This window comes from Vidua macroura, chromosome 18 (assembly GCF_024509145.1).
Source record: "Vidua macroura isolate BioBank_ID:100142 chromosome 18, ASM2450914v1, whole genome shotgun sequence".
NCBI lineage: Eukaryota > Metazoa > Chordata > Aves > Passeriformes > Viduidae > Vidua > Vidua macroura.
Genome location: NC_071588.1, coordinates 1,749,842 through 1,765,560, shown reverse-complemented (window position 1 = coordinate 1,765,560; position 15,719 = coordinate 1,749,842). Strand labels below are relative to the sequence as shown.

At 44.1% G+C, this 15,719-nt stretch overlaps 1 protein-coding gene across 1 annotated transcript in view; it reads left to right on the top strand.

Annotated features, from left to right (window-relative positions):
* The window catches only part of TMEM132B (transmembrane protein 132B), a 229,659-nt gene that overhangs the window by 89,565 nt on the left and 124,375 nt on the right, over positions 1-15,719 (top strand). The window contains exon 3 of the mRNA XM_053993808.1: positions 10,455-10,595. Coding sequence (XP_053849783.1) covers positions 10,455-10,595 — 141 coding nt within the window. The remainder of the gene's footprint in view (positions 1-10,454; positions 10,596-15,719) is intronic.

Here is a 15,719-nt window from a genome sequence, read left to right as displayed (position 1 = left end):
GCAGTGATGATCCCTGAAAGGAGCCTTTCAATAAAAAGAAACCTGTAAGTAGCTTTGTCTTTGCAGGAGAAAACTTCTGCCTTACTTTGATTTTTTCATTATGGTTTCCAAAGCTGTGTTTCTGCATGACTGCAAGAATTCCAAGTTCAAATACTTTGAACTCCTTCAGGCTGGTAATGCATATTCTCTCTTAAAACATCTGGGTTTTAAGTTTAATTTCTTAGAGCATTGCATTGGTTTCAAGGTAAAGGGCATGGTCTGAGCCTTTGAGATCTTCCAGGGAAAGGTTGAAGAGACTGAAGAGGCTTTAATTTTTATTTTGTAGATGTGTTACAGAGAACCACTCCAGCTTTTCACCTCTCCTCTCTGCAGAGAAGGTTGAGCACAAATTGTTGTGTTGGAGGGAGGAGGGCACCCAGTTCAGTGCTGGAGGTGTCTGGGGGCACATGCCAGCACCCCCAGCTCCTGGAATAGCAATCCACACATCCCAGCTCAGTTAATTCCACAGAGGCACTGGGATGAAGGAAAACATCCCTCTTCCTTCAGGAGCTGTGAGCTGCTTGTGCACCCTGAGGAGGGAGGGATGTTCGGAGCTGCTCGGTACCACGAGGATCATTTAGGCTTGGGAACAGACCTGTCTCCTTCTGATTAATAGCAGGAATGGTTAATTCATGCTAATTGGATACTTTGAATGTGTAAAGTGTCCAATGAGTTCTAGGAGTTGTGTGTGTTTATTTGCAAATTCTGGGCAATTTTTCCTGCCCTCCAGGCAGGCAAAGGGCAGAGGATCTGCTTCCTTTCCATGCTGGTGTAGCAGGATTCTCTGGAGCTGGGCTAGTGAGATGCCAGGGTTGGCAACCCAAACATCAGGCTTGTCCCATGCTGTCACAAGTTTGCTGGAATTTAGGAGCTTTCAGCACAATCTAGACCCACACTTGCTTATATTTTGATTAAAGTAATTTCTATGTCAAAGGTGCAACAGTGTTTTCAGGTGGACTCCAACAAGTGGTGATGTTTAGTTTTATTAAGAACAAGCCAATTGTTACAGAACTTTTTGACCTGCAGTTTGAAGTACCACTGGAAAATTACAGGAATACATTGAAATTCAGTATCTGTACAATTTTTAGGAATACAAGTACATGGTGTCTCCATAGAAATAATAGGGTTCTTTCTCCTTGCATGAATTTCCAAGCGAAGGTGAATAAACATCCTTATTTTGAAGTTGCCCAGAGAGTTAAATGGTTAATAGCATGTCTTGAGTCAATAGATTTGGACCTGATGTCTCCTGTCTCAGTGCCTGGCAACCCTTTTTCTCCCAGAGGGACAAAATTCCACTGTTGACATATTTCAAAGAAAACAGTGCTCACTGTGGGAGACGGCGTTTTCATCTCGTGTTACATAAAGACTTCAGAACCTCTCAGGTTTCCATAGCAGTGTTGGAAATCCATATAAAACAGGTCTGGTTTGTGACAGGAATAAATAAGAATAAAAATTAATAGCTTTAATTTCAAGCCAATTAGGATGCCTTTCTGCTGTTTTTCTAGGCTGTATTTGCTTACCTGAGAGAGAGAGAGAGCAGTTTGAAAAATGGAGTTTCTGCTGAAATGTGAAGATGAAATCTTAAAATGTCTTCTCTCCTTTAAAAAAATGACAAAACTTGGGAGTTTTCATTTGGATATGGAAATACAACATGATGCTTGGCTGCTTTGAAGTTGATCACATCCTCTTTGCTGATTTTATGAGCATAGTCTTATGCCTAGAAAAATGTTTCTCAGACACCTTCCCTTTCAAAAAAATTCCTAAGGAGAGGTGACACATCTTCTTCTGACCTTGCTTCGCAGATGTCAAATTTAACATCTCAGTGTTAAACAAGCACTTTAAAATTCATCAATCTGGTCATCTAGAGCAGCTGAGGAGCTCTCCTAAAATGTTGAGTCATTCTTAGGAAAAATGGGGGGGCTCTTGAGAGACGCTGCTGCATTTTTTAAAGAGAAGTTATATGCACAGTTTGGTGAGAAGAAGGAGGAAGAATTTTTGGTAAAATACTCCCTCCATCATCATATCCTGTTTTTCATCCTGCCTTATTTTTATCATGCTTCTGTAAAAGCTTCCTCAGAATCATAAGCCATCATACTCAAGGGGTGGTTGTGTTAATTTGTCTTCCCTAATAGTTAATTTATCACATGGAAAGCGCCTTACTGTCAGAATCCAAATTAAAATCCTGTTTACTCTTTTCATTATTCAAAATCCAATATGCTAGTGAGCTCGATGTTTTACATAATTTGAAACATTTGATGGGCTGGGGGAAAAAAAAGGTTGATAGCTTCACCTTTTTGGGCAGAAGAGTGGTAATTGTATCATTCTAAATCTTCAGCATTGATCCCCTCAATAATTTGCAAGGGTTTTCTGTCCTCTGAGTAATTGGGGTTTTTTTTCCTGTCAGCCACCACTTCTGTTGAGCAGATTTGTTCCTGCCTTGCCCTCTCTGAACCTGTTTTATCTGCTGTGTGTTGTAGATGTCGGTGAACCCAATGGGAAGAATGATGATGTCTAACTCCATTTCAGAAAGTTGAATGATTGCTTTATTATAATTATGTTATAATACATTAATATGCTATATAAAAGAGGATACTAAATACTACATGCTACTTTCTCTAACTATCATATCTAACTCCTCACAACTTGTGACCCTGTTCTCCAGAGCCCAGATTGGCTCTCAGGCCCAAACAATCCACCATGGTCCAACCAAGCACTCACTCTGGGTAAACAATTCTCCAAACACATTCCACAAGAGAAAAACAAGGAGCAGAAATAGAAATTGTTTTCTCTTTCGTTTCTCTCTGTGCACCTCAATAAGAAATCCTGAGAGAGAGAGAAATGTGCTTGCCACAGCTGTGTCCTGCCCGGAGCTTTGGCCTTGCTGCTCCTCCTTGGGTGTGTGTTGGACGGAGATTTTCTGACGCGTGGCAGCAATCGCTGCTCTCGAGGCTTGGCAGCTACAAAAGGTTCTTTAAAAATAACTGGTGCAGGGAGGAAGTGAGGTATGCCAGAGGGAGGGAAAGGCACGTTTCCTGCTGGGTGTGAAGGTGGGAGAGTGCTGAGGAGGAGGAGGAGGCACAGGAGAGCTCTGACCCTGCAGCGGGGAGGCGAGCTGGGGCAAACGGGGCCAAGGCAGGCAGAGCACAGCACACCCAGCTCTGCTTTGGAAACACATTTGAGCCAATTATGCACCGAGGGGTCAATCACTGGAGCAGTTTTTAGCATGGATGAAATTCAGGCGTCAAATCTTAAGTAAAACTCCCGGTGACTTTGGAAGTTGCTGCCTTTCTCTGGGTATTAAGCTGCCTTTAACCCCAAGGGCACTCTGGGGGTTTTGTCCCACCATTGTTTCACTGGCAACACCTACTGGCCCTGGCATTTTCCCAGCACCACATGGAGCTTTTTGCCTGCTGGTACCTTCATCAAACCCTTTTACCTGGGGTTTGCTTCAGTTTGGTGCCTCGCAGTTGCTGTTTCCAAATTGCCATCTGCTCACCATCTAGTTACACCTCTCCATAGGGCTGTGTAGGCTGCTTGTTTTACTTTGCTATAAAGCAGAATATTCTTTGTGTTTCTGCTCTTGTGACCTCTTTGGAGAGGGCTCAGGTCTTTCTTTGCAGGATCTTTATGTATTTTGAAGTGTATTTTAGATACTTGGAAAAATAACTTTGCTTATAGTGACATTAATATGGAATTGCAGAAGCAAACACAGCTGGCCCAGTGCTGCTATTTTAAGGAGAATTTGATGGGGAAGTAATTTGAACATAAATCTGTGACAGGTCTTTTAAAAGATAAAAGAACAAAGAACTAAAGTTCCTGGGAAAATATTTTGGAAAATAAACACTTGCTTAGCTTGTGAAGATTCGGGACCTGATCCCCTGAGCTGTTGTGAATTCTGTGAGAGGTGAGGCAGTGCAGGGCTCCTGATTCTCACACCCCAAGCCCACAGCAGCAGGAAGGGCATTTGCCAGGGACTGGTCTTTCGTGGCTGGCTGTTATCAGTGGCTCTGCAGCAGGAGAGCTGCCTGGGAGGAGGGTGAAGGTCCCAAAATATTCCTTGGCAGCTCTGGGTCTAGCTCCTGGTTCTGCCATTTGTTTTCTGGGTGACTTTGCATCACCTCATTTCCTCATATTTCTGGATTACCCGTGAAGAATTTTGTGCAGGAGGCTCAGGAAGAGAGAAGAGAGGGATGGTGCCTCTCCTTGGGGGAGCTCCCCCTGCTCTAACTCTGCCCTCCCTCTGCTCTACCTGCACTTCCCAGGAGGTTTTGCTTTCACACCCTTGTAGGGATGAACTCCTGACTGTCTGTGCCTCCCTCCCAAATGCCACGGAGTGCACTGGATGTGGGAGCTGTGAATCACAGACCTGCTTCTATCTCCCAGCCAACTCCCTCTCCTTCCTCCACCTCTACAGGAATCCCTGTGTTCCTTCCCTTATAGAAACACTGCCCATCTCACCCACGCCCAGACGTCCCCAGATGTTACATCTGAGTTCAGTGATGATTTTAATTTCTAATGCCTCGTTAAATGTAGCCTAAACCACGTGTGTTTTAACTAGAAACTCCCCAGGGACCTTGTTCAGAACTAATTGCTTGCTGTTTGTGCAATTCTTCAAATATGTTAAATGCTCTGTGAGGGCTTGGAATTGCTCAGCTCTGCTCTGGTTTGGTCTTAAAGATGGGGAGGGGTGTCTAGCTGGGAACTGGGATGGATCAACCCTCATTCTGGCTCTGCAGAGACTATAATTTTGGGCAAGTTGACTAAACTGGTTACAGCTTGGATTTCCTGTAGGGAAAGAATAATGGCTTTATTTTTAATTGGGCTAAAAATGTGTGTGGAAGGGCTGACTACAGAAATGGTTGGAAATTACAAATGAAATTTATCATAACTGTTATTATCAGTACGTCATTGAGAGTGAATTTAGCTCAGATCATGCTTTCCCCCCCAATGGAGTGGGGAGGGGATAAGAGGATTTCTAAAATAGCTCTGAAAAAGTCGTTTTTCTCATAATTTTGAGCATTTCCCATCTGCTGTGAGCACATCTCTGTTTTATTTCCTAAATATCTTTCCCTTCTGTTTCTATTTTAAAGTTCCTTTTGCCAAGACTTTACCTCCCCGTTCCCGCTGCCAGGCTTGGGGCTAGGGCTGTGTGACAAACAAGGATTTACCTTTCAGATTTTGCACTTAATTGACTGGGAGGCTGTGGAATTCCCCACACCAAGTGCTCGCTGCTTAAATCCCTCCTGCAGCTCTTAAGTTTCCTCCCAGCCCTGGCGATGACTTGTCCCTTCTTTCCTTGTGTTGGGAGGACTGAGAGAAGAGGTTTAGAGTGGCTCAATCCACGGGGTCACACACATTTCAGGCTGGGATTGCATTTTAAAAGAGTTTCTGGTTCCAGGTTGGCTGGCTGGGAATGCTGCTCTGTCCAGCCCATCACGTTTGTGTCTTTATATTCCACAGGAAATGGGGGACACATTGTTCAGGGGAGAGTCCTGCCAGGGCTTCCAAATGTGTTCCAAAATCTACATTGCAAGCAGCTCCTCGTGTGCCTTTGGAGCTGCAGGAGGGAGCTGTGCTCACTCTGAAGCAGCTCTGGCACTTCTCCCCAGCTGGAGACCTGTCATTACAGGGACAGTGGCACAAAGGCAGGGCTGGAGGGGCCACATTTCTGTGGCACCTCCCTCACCCCTATGGCAGAGATATCCCAAATTCACAGGCTCTGTTGCAGGGTAATTTCTGCCCAGCTCCCTCAGCTCCCTGTCTCACATCCCTGCTAACTGCATTTTCAAATGCCATGGACACTGCAATGGTTTTAAGGTGGGTTTTCAGCAGGACACTTCTGTCTGACAGTTCTGCTTTTCAGGCAATTCCATGGGAATGAAATGTTGCTTTTGCCAAACTTCCAATTGGCTGTCATGTTTTGTTCCTTTTTTTTTCATTTTTTGCCCCTCTCATTTCAAAAATTATCTTTATAAAAAAAAGTAATGAAGCCATCTTAGTGGTAACAGTTGCTTATTGGGTCACGGTTCTATGAAATACTTCAGCAGCTCCTGTCCACAGTTTCATGCACAGAGATGGCAGAATTCTTGTCAGCTGGAAAATTTAAAGGACATCAGATTTTTTTCAGGCAATTCCATTTATCCTTACAGTTCCCTTTGAGTTGGCAGAGCAACTCAGTATTTTCTATGTGGGGAAGGGAGGTACAAGAAAACGAAATGATCCACCCAAGCTTCTAATTGAAGCCTGGCACAGAGTAGGGCCCACACACGTGCCATTCACCATCCCTTCTCCAGCTCATGGCAGCTCTGCTAGGAATTTCTTACTCTTTTTTGAAGCCTCAGTCCCCAACACTTACAATAATTTTTGTGCCTGTGGAGTTTGGGGGAAGATTTAAAGACATGAATCACTTATCAGAGGAACAGTAGGCTCAAACTCCCATATGTAGGCTGGTTTCATTTGAATTTCTTGACTTTTCCTAAGTGAGAAGCTGAACGTAGTTTCTTCCTTCTTTCAACCTTCCTGGCTCTACTGATATCCAAAAATGCAAAATGACATCTTGTCTCAGCCCACCAGAGCAGATGCAATGCAAGGGATTAGACTGGAATTTTTCCTAAAATGCAGCGTTCTGAGACACTTTTGGAAAACGTGGCTGGGGAGCAGCGGGCGCTGTTCACTTGCTGCTCACCCAGCGAGGCAGGGGGGCACAGCCAGCAGGGCAGCACTGCCAAAAACCACAGGGCCTCCTCTGAAGGGTCACCCTGAAGGGAAGCCAGCCTTGGGTCAGCAGGAGAGTCTCACCTGATGCAAAAACCATCTCAGACACAAGAGGATATGACGGGGTCAGCTTTGCTTGGAATGACTCCGAAATCGTAAAAGTCCTTTTTCCCTAACCTGGGCAGCCTAAGAAGAAGTCTGGAATGTGTGAGGTCGAGTTCTCAAGGTTGTTTATTTTTCCTTATCTAGAACATTCTCTCTCTGACCTGCCCAGGTCTGTCCAGTACAGAAGCCATGGCAGTCTGCCCCGAGCCTCGGGCAGCTCCCACATTTTGTACTCAAAACTACGTGTGTGTGTTTACAGATCTGTGCCAATGCCCATCACCTGTGTCAGACAGTGAATCTCTACCTGAAACCAACAGAAAAGTGTCACCAGCACAGCAAGACATGGGGGACAAGGAGAAGGAGAAGAAGGCCAGGACACGCCCAAATCCCTCCATCTTGTACCCCTGAACCACATTCTAAAAACCCCAAAATTCTACTTTTCCACCCTGTTGTCAATTCACCTATTACACTGCTCAAACCCTTGTGGCTTGTAATTCCTCACACAGAGTTGGCAGCTTTTCCCACAGGCTAAAATGGAAGCCACAGGTGTTTTTGACTTTGTGCCAAGGTCTCTGAGCTCCCTGCCAGGGTCTGGAGCCAGCCAGGGCAGCCAGAGGGATGTGCTGGGCTCTGACAAGGATGAACAGCAGAGCTCCCTGGCTGAGGGGATGCACCCAGCTGAGGGGTCGGGCCAAGAGGGCGGTTGGTGTTTTGGGGTGCAGGGTCCATGAAAGAGGCTGGGACAGCTGGATGTGCAGGAAGAGGGGGATGTTGGAGCTCCTGCATCCTTATGCTCTGTGTGAGGACCACTGATGGAGGCAAAAGGGAACAGCTTCAGGAGGAGCTGCACAGGGGTCCTGAATCCTGCCCAGGTGTGCAGGAACTGGGTCCTGTAGCTCTTCATCCTTGTCATAGCTCCTCATCCTCATTGTAGCTCCTCATCCTCATTGTAGGTCCTCGTCCTCCTTCTAGCTCTTCATTCTTGTTGTAGCTCTTCATCCTCATTGTAGCTCCTCATCCTCATTGTAGCTCTTCAGCCTTGTTGTAGCTCCTCATCCTCATTGTAGCTCCTCATCCTCGTTGTCACTCCTCATCCTCATTGTAGCTCTTCATCCTCATTGTAGCTCCTCATCCTCGTTGTCACTCCTCATCCTCATTGTAGCTCTTCATCCTCATCCTCCTTGTAGCTCCTCATCCTCATTGTAGCTCTTCATCCTCATTGTAGCTCCTCATCCTCATTGTAGCTCCTCATCCTCCTTGTAGCTCCTCATCCTTGTTGTAGCTCTTCATCCTTGTTGTAGCTTTTCATCCTTGTTGTAGCTCTTCATCCTCCTTGTAGCTCCTCATCCTTGTTGTAGCTCTTCATCCTTGTTGTAGCTTTTCATCCTTGTTGTAGCTCTTCATCCTCCTTGTAGCTCCTCATCCTTGTAGCTTTTCATCCTTGTTGTAGCTCTTCATCCTCGTTGTCACTCCTCATCCTCCTTCTAGCTCTTCATTCTCATTGTAGCTCCTCATCCTCCTTGTAGCTCCTCATCCTTGTTGTAGCTCCTCATCCTCGTTGTAGCTCCTCATCCTCATTGTAGCTCTTCATCCTCGTTGTCACTCCTCATCCTCATCGCTCTTCATCCTCGTTGCAGATTCTCATCCTCTTCCTCCCTAGATTTGGTTCAGGATAGACAGAAGTAGCTGCTGCAGAGTGAAGCTATCTGCAGTGCAAAAGCTGTGTAGGAGGACACAACGAGCTTCTGGCAGATGGGAAAAGGCTGATGAATCCTGAAATTGTGAATCAGTGCCAACTGTCCTGCTGTGCTTGTCCCCCCAGCATCTCCTGCCCTTTAATTAACCTTTAATTAACCAGGATTTGACCTAGGTGAAAAGTCAGGTTAGAAGTTTTCAGACACATTGTCAAGAAAAACATGGGAGCTTGAGAGAATGGTGATATGAATTTCTTAAAAAAATACAAATTTGGCTGGGGAAGAGAAAATTTTAAAACTGGTACTTTAATTTGTTTGGGGTTTTTTGGGTTTTGGTTTTTTTTTTTTTTTTTTTTTTTTTGCCAGACCCTAATGATTTTTTTTCAAAAGTGGTTGACTAATGAAAGAAAATATTGAATCCATTGCTGAGGGCCTAATTATCTATCTCATGTGAATTACAAGTTGGTCTGAAATGAAGCCATGCAGGTGTCTTGCAGGAATTATTTGGTCCAGTGTAATTACTACAGAATGAGTGAATGCCCCTCTGAAAAAAAGGAGGTGAGAGGAGAGGGGCACATCAGCTTTGAGGAATGCTGTTTGGAGATATGAATGCCTGTGGGAAAGCAGGAAGGAGACAATTACAAAAATATCAGGTGAAATCCTGTTACAGAGAACATTTTTCATCAGATTGGTTATGCCAGGCATGGATGTGACCCATCAAGTCAGTAAAGGCTTACAGGCAAAAATAAGGATATGATAAAAGCAGGATGAATTAATTCCTTCTCAGAGGAAAAGACCACCCATGGAGCAGTGAACTCACTTTGATCCAAGCACACGAAGCCAGCCAGAGCTCCAAGGAAGTTTTTAATGGTGTAACATGGGCACCAACTGGCCATGAGGCATGGGGCAAACCCGTCACAATTCACTGTTAAATAACACTCCGGGTCCCAGCAGTGCTGTTCCATTCCACCATATAACTAAAAGTTCCCTCTTGGCTCTGCTTTTAATTAATTAAGTCACAGTAGTGGCGAGCGTGGCGCTGCAGCAATTTCTCTCTGCCTAATTGTTCTCCAGGCATATTTGCAGCACTCCTGTTGTAATCCCAGGCTTGTTTCAGGAGTCAAGCTGCACAAATGAAGTCCCTGCTAATAAAAGCAGTTTGTTTCCTATTCCTTGCCAATCTGTTCCTAACGCTGAGCCTCGCTGGAGCATGGACTTTTTATTTTTGGCAAGTTTTATTTTTTCTGAGCCAAAAAACAGTGACATTTACCAGCTACCACACTGCTTTCAAACTCTAGCCATTCTCAGGAAATCAAAGTTTTCCATGTCAGCATCATATTATTTTCAGCAGCAGCAGTCTGATGTGCCCAGTTTGATAGATCCTGCTGCAATGACATAATTATTTTCCTCCCTCAGTCTAGGATAACTTACACCTCTTCTCTCCTTCCTGCACTGTGGTCTTTGAGCAGTGAAACTCATTTTTTTCCATGCAGACATCCCTAATATTAGAAGATACCTCACTCCAAATGTTTGCAGGCAGAGGATGTATTTTATATCACATTGCTCTTATTCCCCATCTTAAACTGCAGGACAGACAAAGCAAATTAAATCAACTTATGCTTCATCACATCTGTTTCATTTGTATCAGACTGGTGCCACAGAAGCAGAAACCATTCTTAACATCTCCACATTGCTCAAGCTAAAGTTGTCTGGCTTTGTAATGAAACTCATACCTCACCTCTTAAAATGATTGGGCCTGTTTCATGTTTTTAAAGCAGAGTGACTCGTGGTTGCAGCCTGTTGTTGATGGGAGAGGGATTATTTCCTTTCAGCCCCGTTGTTCGCCTCTCTGGGCTCACCTGTAGATCTGTAGCTAAGGCAATCCTTGCTGTTCCCCAACAGGATCAGGACGGCCCCAGGAGTGAGGATCTCGGATATCAGGGTCAGTGATGCCGACCAGTGGGGGGTGCAGGAGGAGACGGACAGCGCCAGGACCACGGCCACCCTCACCTGTGTGCACAACGACCCCGGCGCCGAGGACAGGTGAGCCCCTCCCGCCTGAGCCCGTGCTAAATGCTGCCAGAGACACACACAAACTTCCTTAATTGAAAAAATCCTCACTTCCCAGCCCGTGCACCCAAAAAAGAAGTCTGGAATTCGTAGGATCGAGTTCTCAAGGTTGTTTATTTTCCCTGATCTAGAACATTCTTTCTCTGCCCTGCTGAGCTCTGCCCAGCAGCTCGGCCATGGCATTCTGTCTGCCCTCTCGGGCAGCAATTACATTTTATATCAAAAGTTATGTGTGTTATATTTACAATAATGTGCCAATGTCCATCACCTGTGTCAGACAGCGTGCGTCTATCCTAAACCAACAGAAAAGTGTCACCAGCACAGCAAGACATGGAGGGCAAGGAGAAGGAGAAGAAGGCCAGGACACGCCCAAATCCCTCCGTCTTGTACCCCTGAATCACATTCTAAAAAGCCCCAAAATTCTACTTTTCCACCCTGTGTTAACTCAACTACCACACTACTCAAACCCTTGTGGCTGTAATTCCTCACACAGAGTTGGCAGCTTTTTTCCACAGGCTAAAATGGAAGCCACAGGTGTTTTTGACTTCTTGTCAAGGTCTCTGAGCCCCCTGCCAGGGTCTGGAGCCAGCCAGGGCAGCCAGAGGGATGTGCTGGGCCCCGACACTAAATGAGCTGCAATATTCCTCCTCTGCCTCCCTGCAAAAGCTGTAGGTGATCTGATGAGAGCTTTATTCCCTTTTGTTTCACTTCCGAGCTTTTGAATTAAACTGGAGGCAGCCCCCCAGGCCTAGCTCACATCTGCTTTTCATGACCCTTCAGGGCAGCAGAATTTCTGTTGCCAAAGAGCCAACAACAAAAAATAATGAACTGAAACAGAGAAATATGGAGAACAATCAAAAGCAATATGGGATGATGCAGACTTCTTTATTTGAAAGCTATGAAAGTAACAACTATTCACTGTTATTTATTAATGCTGCAAGACACTCTGAGTGTCTCTGAACTCTTGGAATGCTCTGTACATTTGTGATGGGAATGCTCCCACCAGCTGGATCAGAAGTACTGAGAAATTTACAGTGTTAGTCAGATTGATGGATTTTACAAAACAAGCAATTTCTCCCCAGTATCCTGCAGTTACTCCACAGTTAAAGTACACCATGCATAAATTTAGCTAGATATTGTGTAATAATTAGGAAATCATGAAATTTTATATCAAAATTGTTATTTGCAGAGTCTTTTGCATCCATGTTTTTTTTTTTTGAAAACTCCTGTAAGGGAGGAAGATGGTTGCTGGTAATTGCTTAGACCTAGGAATGTTATTGTCAGAGATTTGGAGTACAAAGAGAGTTTTTATTCTGTTTAGTTTCTGAAGCTGTATTTGAGGAGCAAACAAATCCCATCCAGCCCTGGGTACCTGCCACAGAAGTGTTGAGGGCTAAGATATTTAATGGGGAGATATTTGATGGGAAGATATTTAATTACTTTTTAGCAATGGGCACTGCTGAGGAGAGTTCTCCTGGCTGGGGAACCACGAGGGAAAAGTGGGATATGAAGGTGTGAAGTGAAGTGATTCCCCTCTCAGAGGCTCTGCAGAGGTGCTGTACAACCTCGAGGCATGAATTCCAGGCAAACCTTTCCCTTCATTAGCTGTTCCATGCACTTGTGCCCCAATTAAAGGAAAAAAAAAAAAAAAGGATAGGAAAGAAAGAAAAGAAAGAAAGGAAAGAAAGAAAGGAAGGAAAGAAAGGAAGGAAAGAAAGAAAGGAAAGAAAGAAAGGAAAGAAAGGAAAGAAAGAAAGGAAAGAAAGAAAGAAAGGAAAGAAAGAAAGGAAAGAAAGAAAGGAAAGAAAGAAAGGAAAGAAAGAAAGGAAAGAAAGAAAGGAAAGAAAGAAAGGAAGAAAGAAAGGAAAGAAAGAAAGGAAGAAAGGAAAGAAAGAAAGGAAAGAAAGGAAGAAAGGAAGAAAGGAAGAAAGGAAGAAAGGAAGAAAGGAAGAAAGGAAGAAAGGAAGAAAGAAAGAAAGAAAGAAAGAAAGAAAGAAAGAAAGAAAGAAAGAAAGAAAGAAAGAAAGAAAGAAAGAAAGAAAGAAAGAAAGAAAGAAAGAAAGAAAGAAAGAAAGAAAGAAAGAAAGAAAGAAAGAAAGAAAGAAAGAAAGAAAGGAGAAAAGAGGAAAACAAAAGGAAAGAAAACAGAAAGAAGAAGAAGAAATGTTAAAAAAAAAGGAATTTTGGGGGGAGCAAACTTGGGGTAAATGACTTCATTACCTGGAGCTGTAACTGGAAGATCAACCCCCAATATGCAAATGGACCAAACTTATAAAAGTGTGAAAACCTGTGACCCATGGCCCATTTTGGGTGTAGCCCCTGGGGGCTTCATCTGCCCTAAATGTACCTGAAGGCCCTTCAATAAATACAGCTGCTTTTTATTCCCTTAATATTGTTTGGCCCCTGTTTTTAGGTAGCCCCAAAAAGCAACAGGTGGCTGGGCAGGGTCTGCTCCCTGTGAACCCCATCAGGATCTTTCCTCTACCAACCATGACCTCTGTTCCCTTTGGAGCAAGGTGGAAAACCGTCGGTTTGAAAGTGAAATACTGAGGTTAAGGGAAGATTGAGGTCATCTGATCTTACTGAAATCAAAATGAAGGGACTATTTTTAAAGTTGGACTAAAAAAAAAAAAAAATTAGCCTGAACACTGGAACTTATTGCCTTGTATGTGGTTTCACTAATCCATGAAATTATACCTGTCACAGTAACTTACTTTTATTAAAACTGAGTTTTGCTTTGTGTTGAACTGTTAAATTGCACAAAAGCAATGCATCTCAAGTTAATTAATACTTTGACCCTTTCCTTTGTGAGATTAGTTTAATATTTTTGGATTAATTAAAGTATGCAAATAGAAACTGCTGAAAGATCACTTCCAGATTTGCAAATATTGTAGTGCTTAGAGTAAATATTTAACTTTGATCTTTCCTTTAATTTGTCTTTTTGGTCATAATGATGGCCCTCTTGTTTCTTTTGAAGAATGTCAAGTGTTTATGTAGAAGTTCTGCTGTTTCATTTAAATGATGGGAGACCTGAACGTGCTTCTATTAAGGTCAATGTGACAGAATTGTCACTAGACCTGGTTCATGTGTTCCATTTTAGCAATCCAAGGAGCTTCACTGAAGGCAGTTTGTGTCTGAGTGAGAGTGCAGGATCAACCTCTTTTGTGGCAGAGCAGAAGCTGTCAGTGAACACAATCGTATCCACCTCAGGGGAGATGCTTTTTTCTCTCTCAGAATTAATTTCACTTCTGCTGACTCGCCCGGCTGGTAGAGGAGCAGTGGGTAAGCCAGGACTGAGCCTCTGGGCTGAGCTTCGCTGAATTCCACCGAGTTCATGGTGGGTTTGATATGAGAACAAGGACAAACCCAAGCAGGGAAATGATGATCTCTGGCTCCAGATCAGAAGGCTTTGGAACGCTGAACACTTGCTTTATTAAAACTATCCTATATTACATTAATATACTGTTTAAAGAGAGACTATCCTGTTCTACATACTTACTTTCTAACTTACCATATCTAACCAACAAACTCTGCTGAGAGCCCAACACAGCTGGATCCCACTGGTCACTGACCCCAAACAACCTTCACCAGAATCCAGCCCAGCAATCCCTGCAGGTGAACAATCTCCACACCACATTCCACATGGGCAAAGCAAAGGGGCAGAGAGAAAGATTGTTTTCTCTTCTTCTCTCTGTGCTTCTCCAACAAAAATCCTGAGAGGGAGAGAATGTGAATGCCCCAGGTTTGAGCCTCCCTCAGGCTTTGTGCAGGGTGGAAAGCCCCATCAGCCCCTGGCACAGCTCTGGGAGCTTTGGGGACACTGAGGAACCCCCCAGGAGTCACAGCCACGCTGACTGAGATCTGTGCCCTTCACCCCAGTCAGGTCTGCTTTGCACTTGGGCTGTGCTTTGCCCAGTGCTCAGCTCTGATAAGAGCCCCTGACAGACAGAGCCTGCGAGGAGAGCAGTGACTCTGGGCTCTGACATGTTCTAATCCTGTCTGCATTCCTTTCAGCCCCTGTTATCAGCTGGAGCATTTTCAAATTTGCTTACTCTTCTAATCTTTCTCCCTCTCCCCTCTGCGGTGTTACTGCTATCAGGAGTTTTTGGTCTCCATTTCTCACATTTCCCTACGCAAATTGAGTGTCCATTAAAATGCTTTAAATTAAGACCTTTCCTCCTTTCATGCAGAGTGCATCGTTGCCTTTTTTGTGCATTACTTAAAAAAAAAAAAAATTCTTATCACAGTGTTTCAGGCAGTTTACATTATATTCTATTAAAAATCCATTTTGTCCAAGGTTGTCACAATTCATAGATTAAAGCCTTCAAGAGTGTGTTTTGTTAGGAATACATTCATAAATTCACCTCTTTAGTAGTCCCATAAGCTTGTATTTAAAACCTCTTTTTTGATAATGCAGTTGAACAAAGAGCATAAAAAGAAGAGATTTATTTTTAATATACACACACCAGTGTATTTGCCCACATCTTTTCTCATCTGTGTGGAGCCTTGCTTTGCCCTTACTTTTGCTGTCTCAAGGGAGGTTTTTGTAACTCATTGAGTGAGGAGATTGGTTGTTGCCATCTGCATCTCTTCTCCCTCGAGCTCTCCTTGGGGCAGGACTCTGAGAAATCTCATTTTGGTGGGGATAGTTGAAGCAGCAGTGTTTTGGTTCAAAAAGACACGGTTTATTCTTCAAGCACAAATAGTTCTGCTCTATACCTGCAGCTGGGGCCCAGCACTTCCATTCCATGGGGAAGGATCCGTGTGGATTTCTGCTTTGAGTGCACACACGCCTTGCAAGGAAGTCAGGGCTGGTGGGCTTTGCTGCAATCAGGTGTTTTCAGCCCTCTGTGCAGAACAGCTGAGCTGCTGAAGGGCTGAGATCTTACCCAACGCTGTCAGTGCTGAATTAGTGCAAAAAAATGCTTTTGAAATACACAGCCAGAATTTGGGAGTCTACCAGACACTGCAAGCAGACCCCACTTTGTAAAGACCATGCATGGTCCATGTTTTTTTCCCACTGCATTTGCCAGAAGATGGATGCAGCCTTGCAGTTCTTGTGTCCTTTGCTCCTGAGAGTTCTCTGGAAGCATTTCA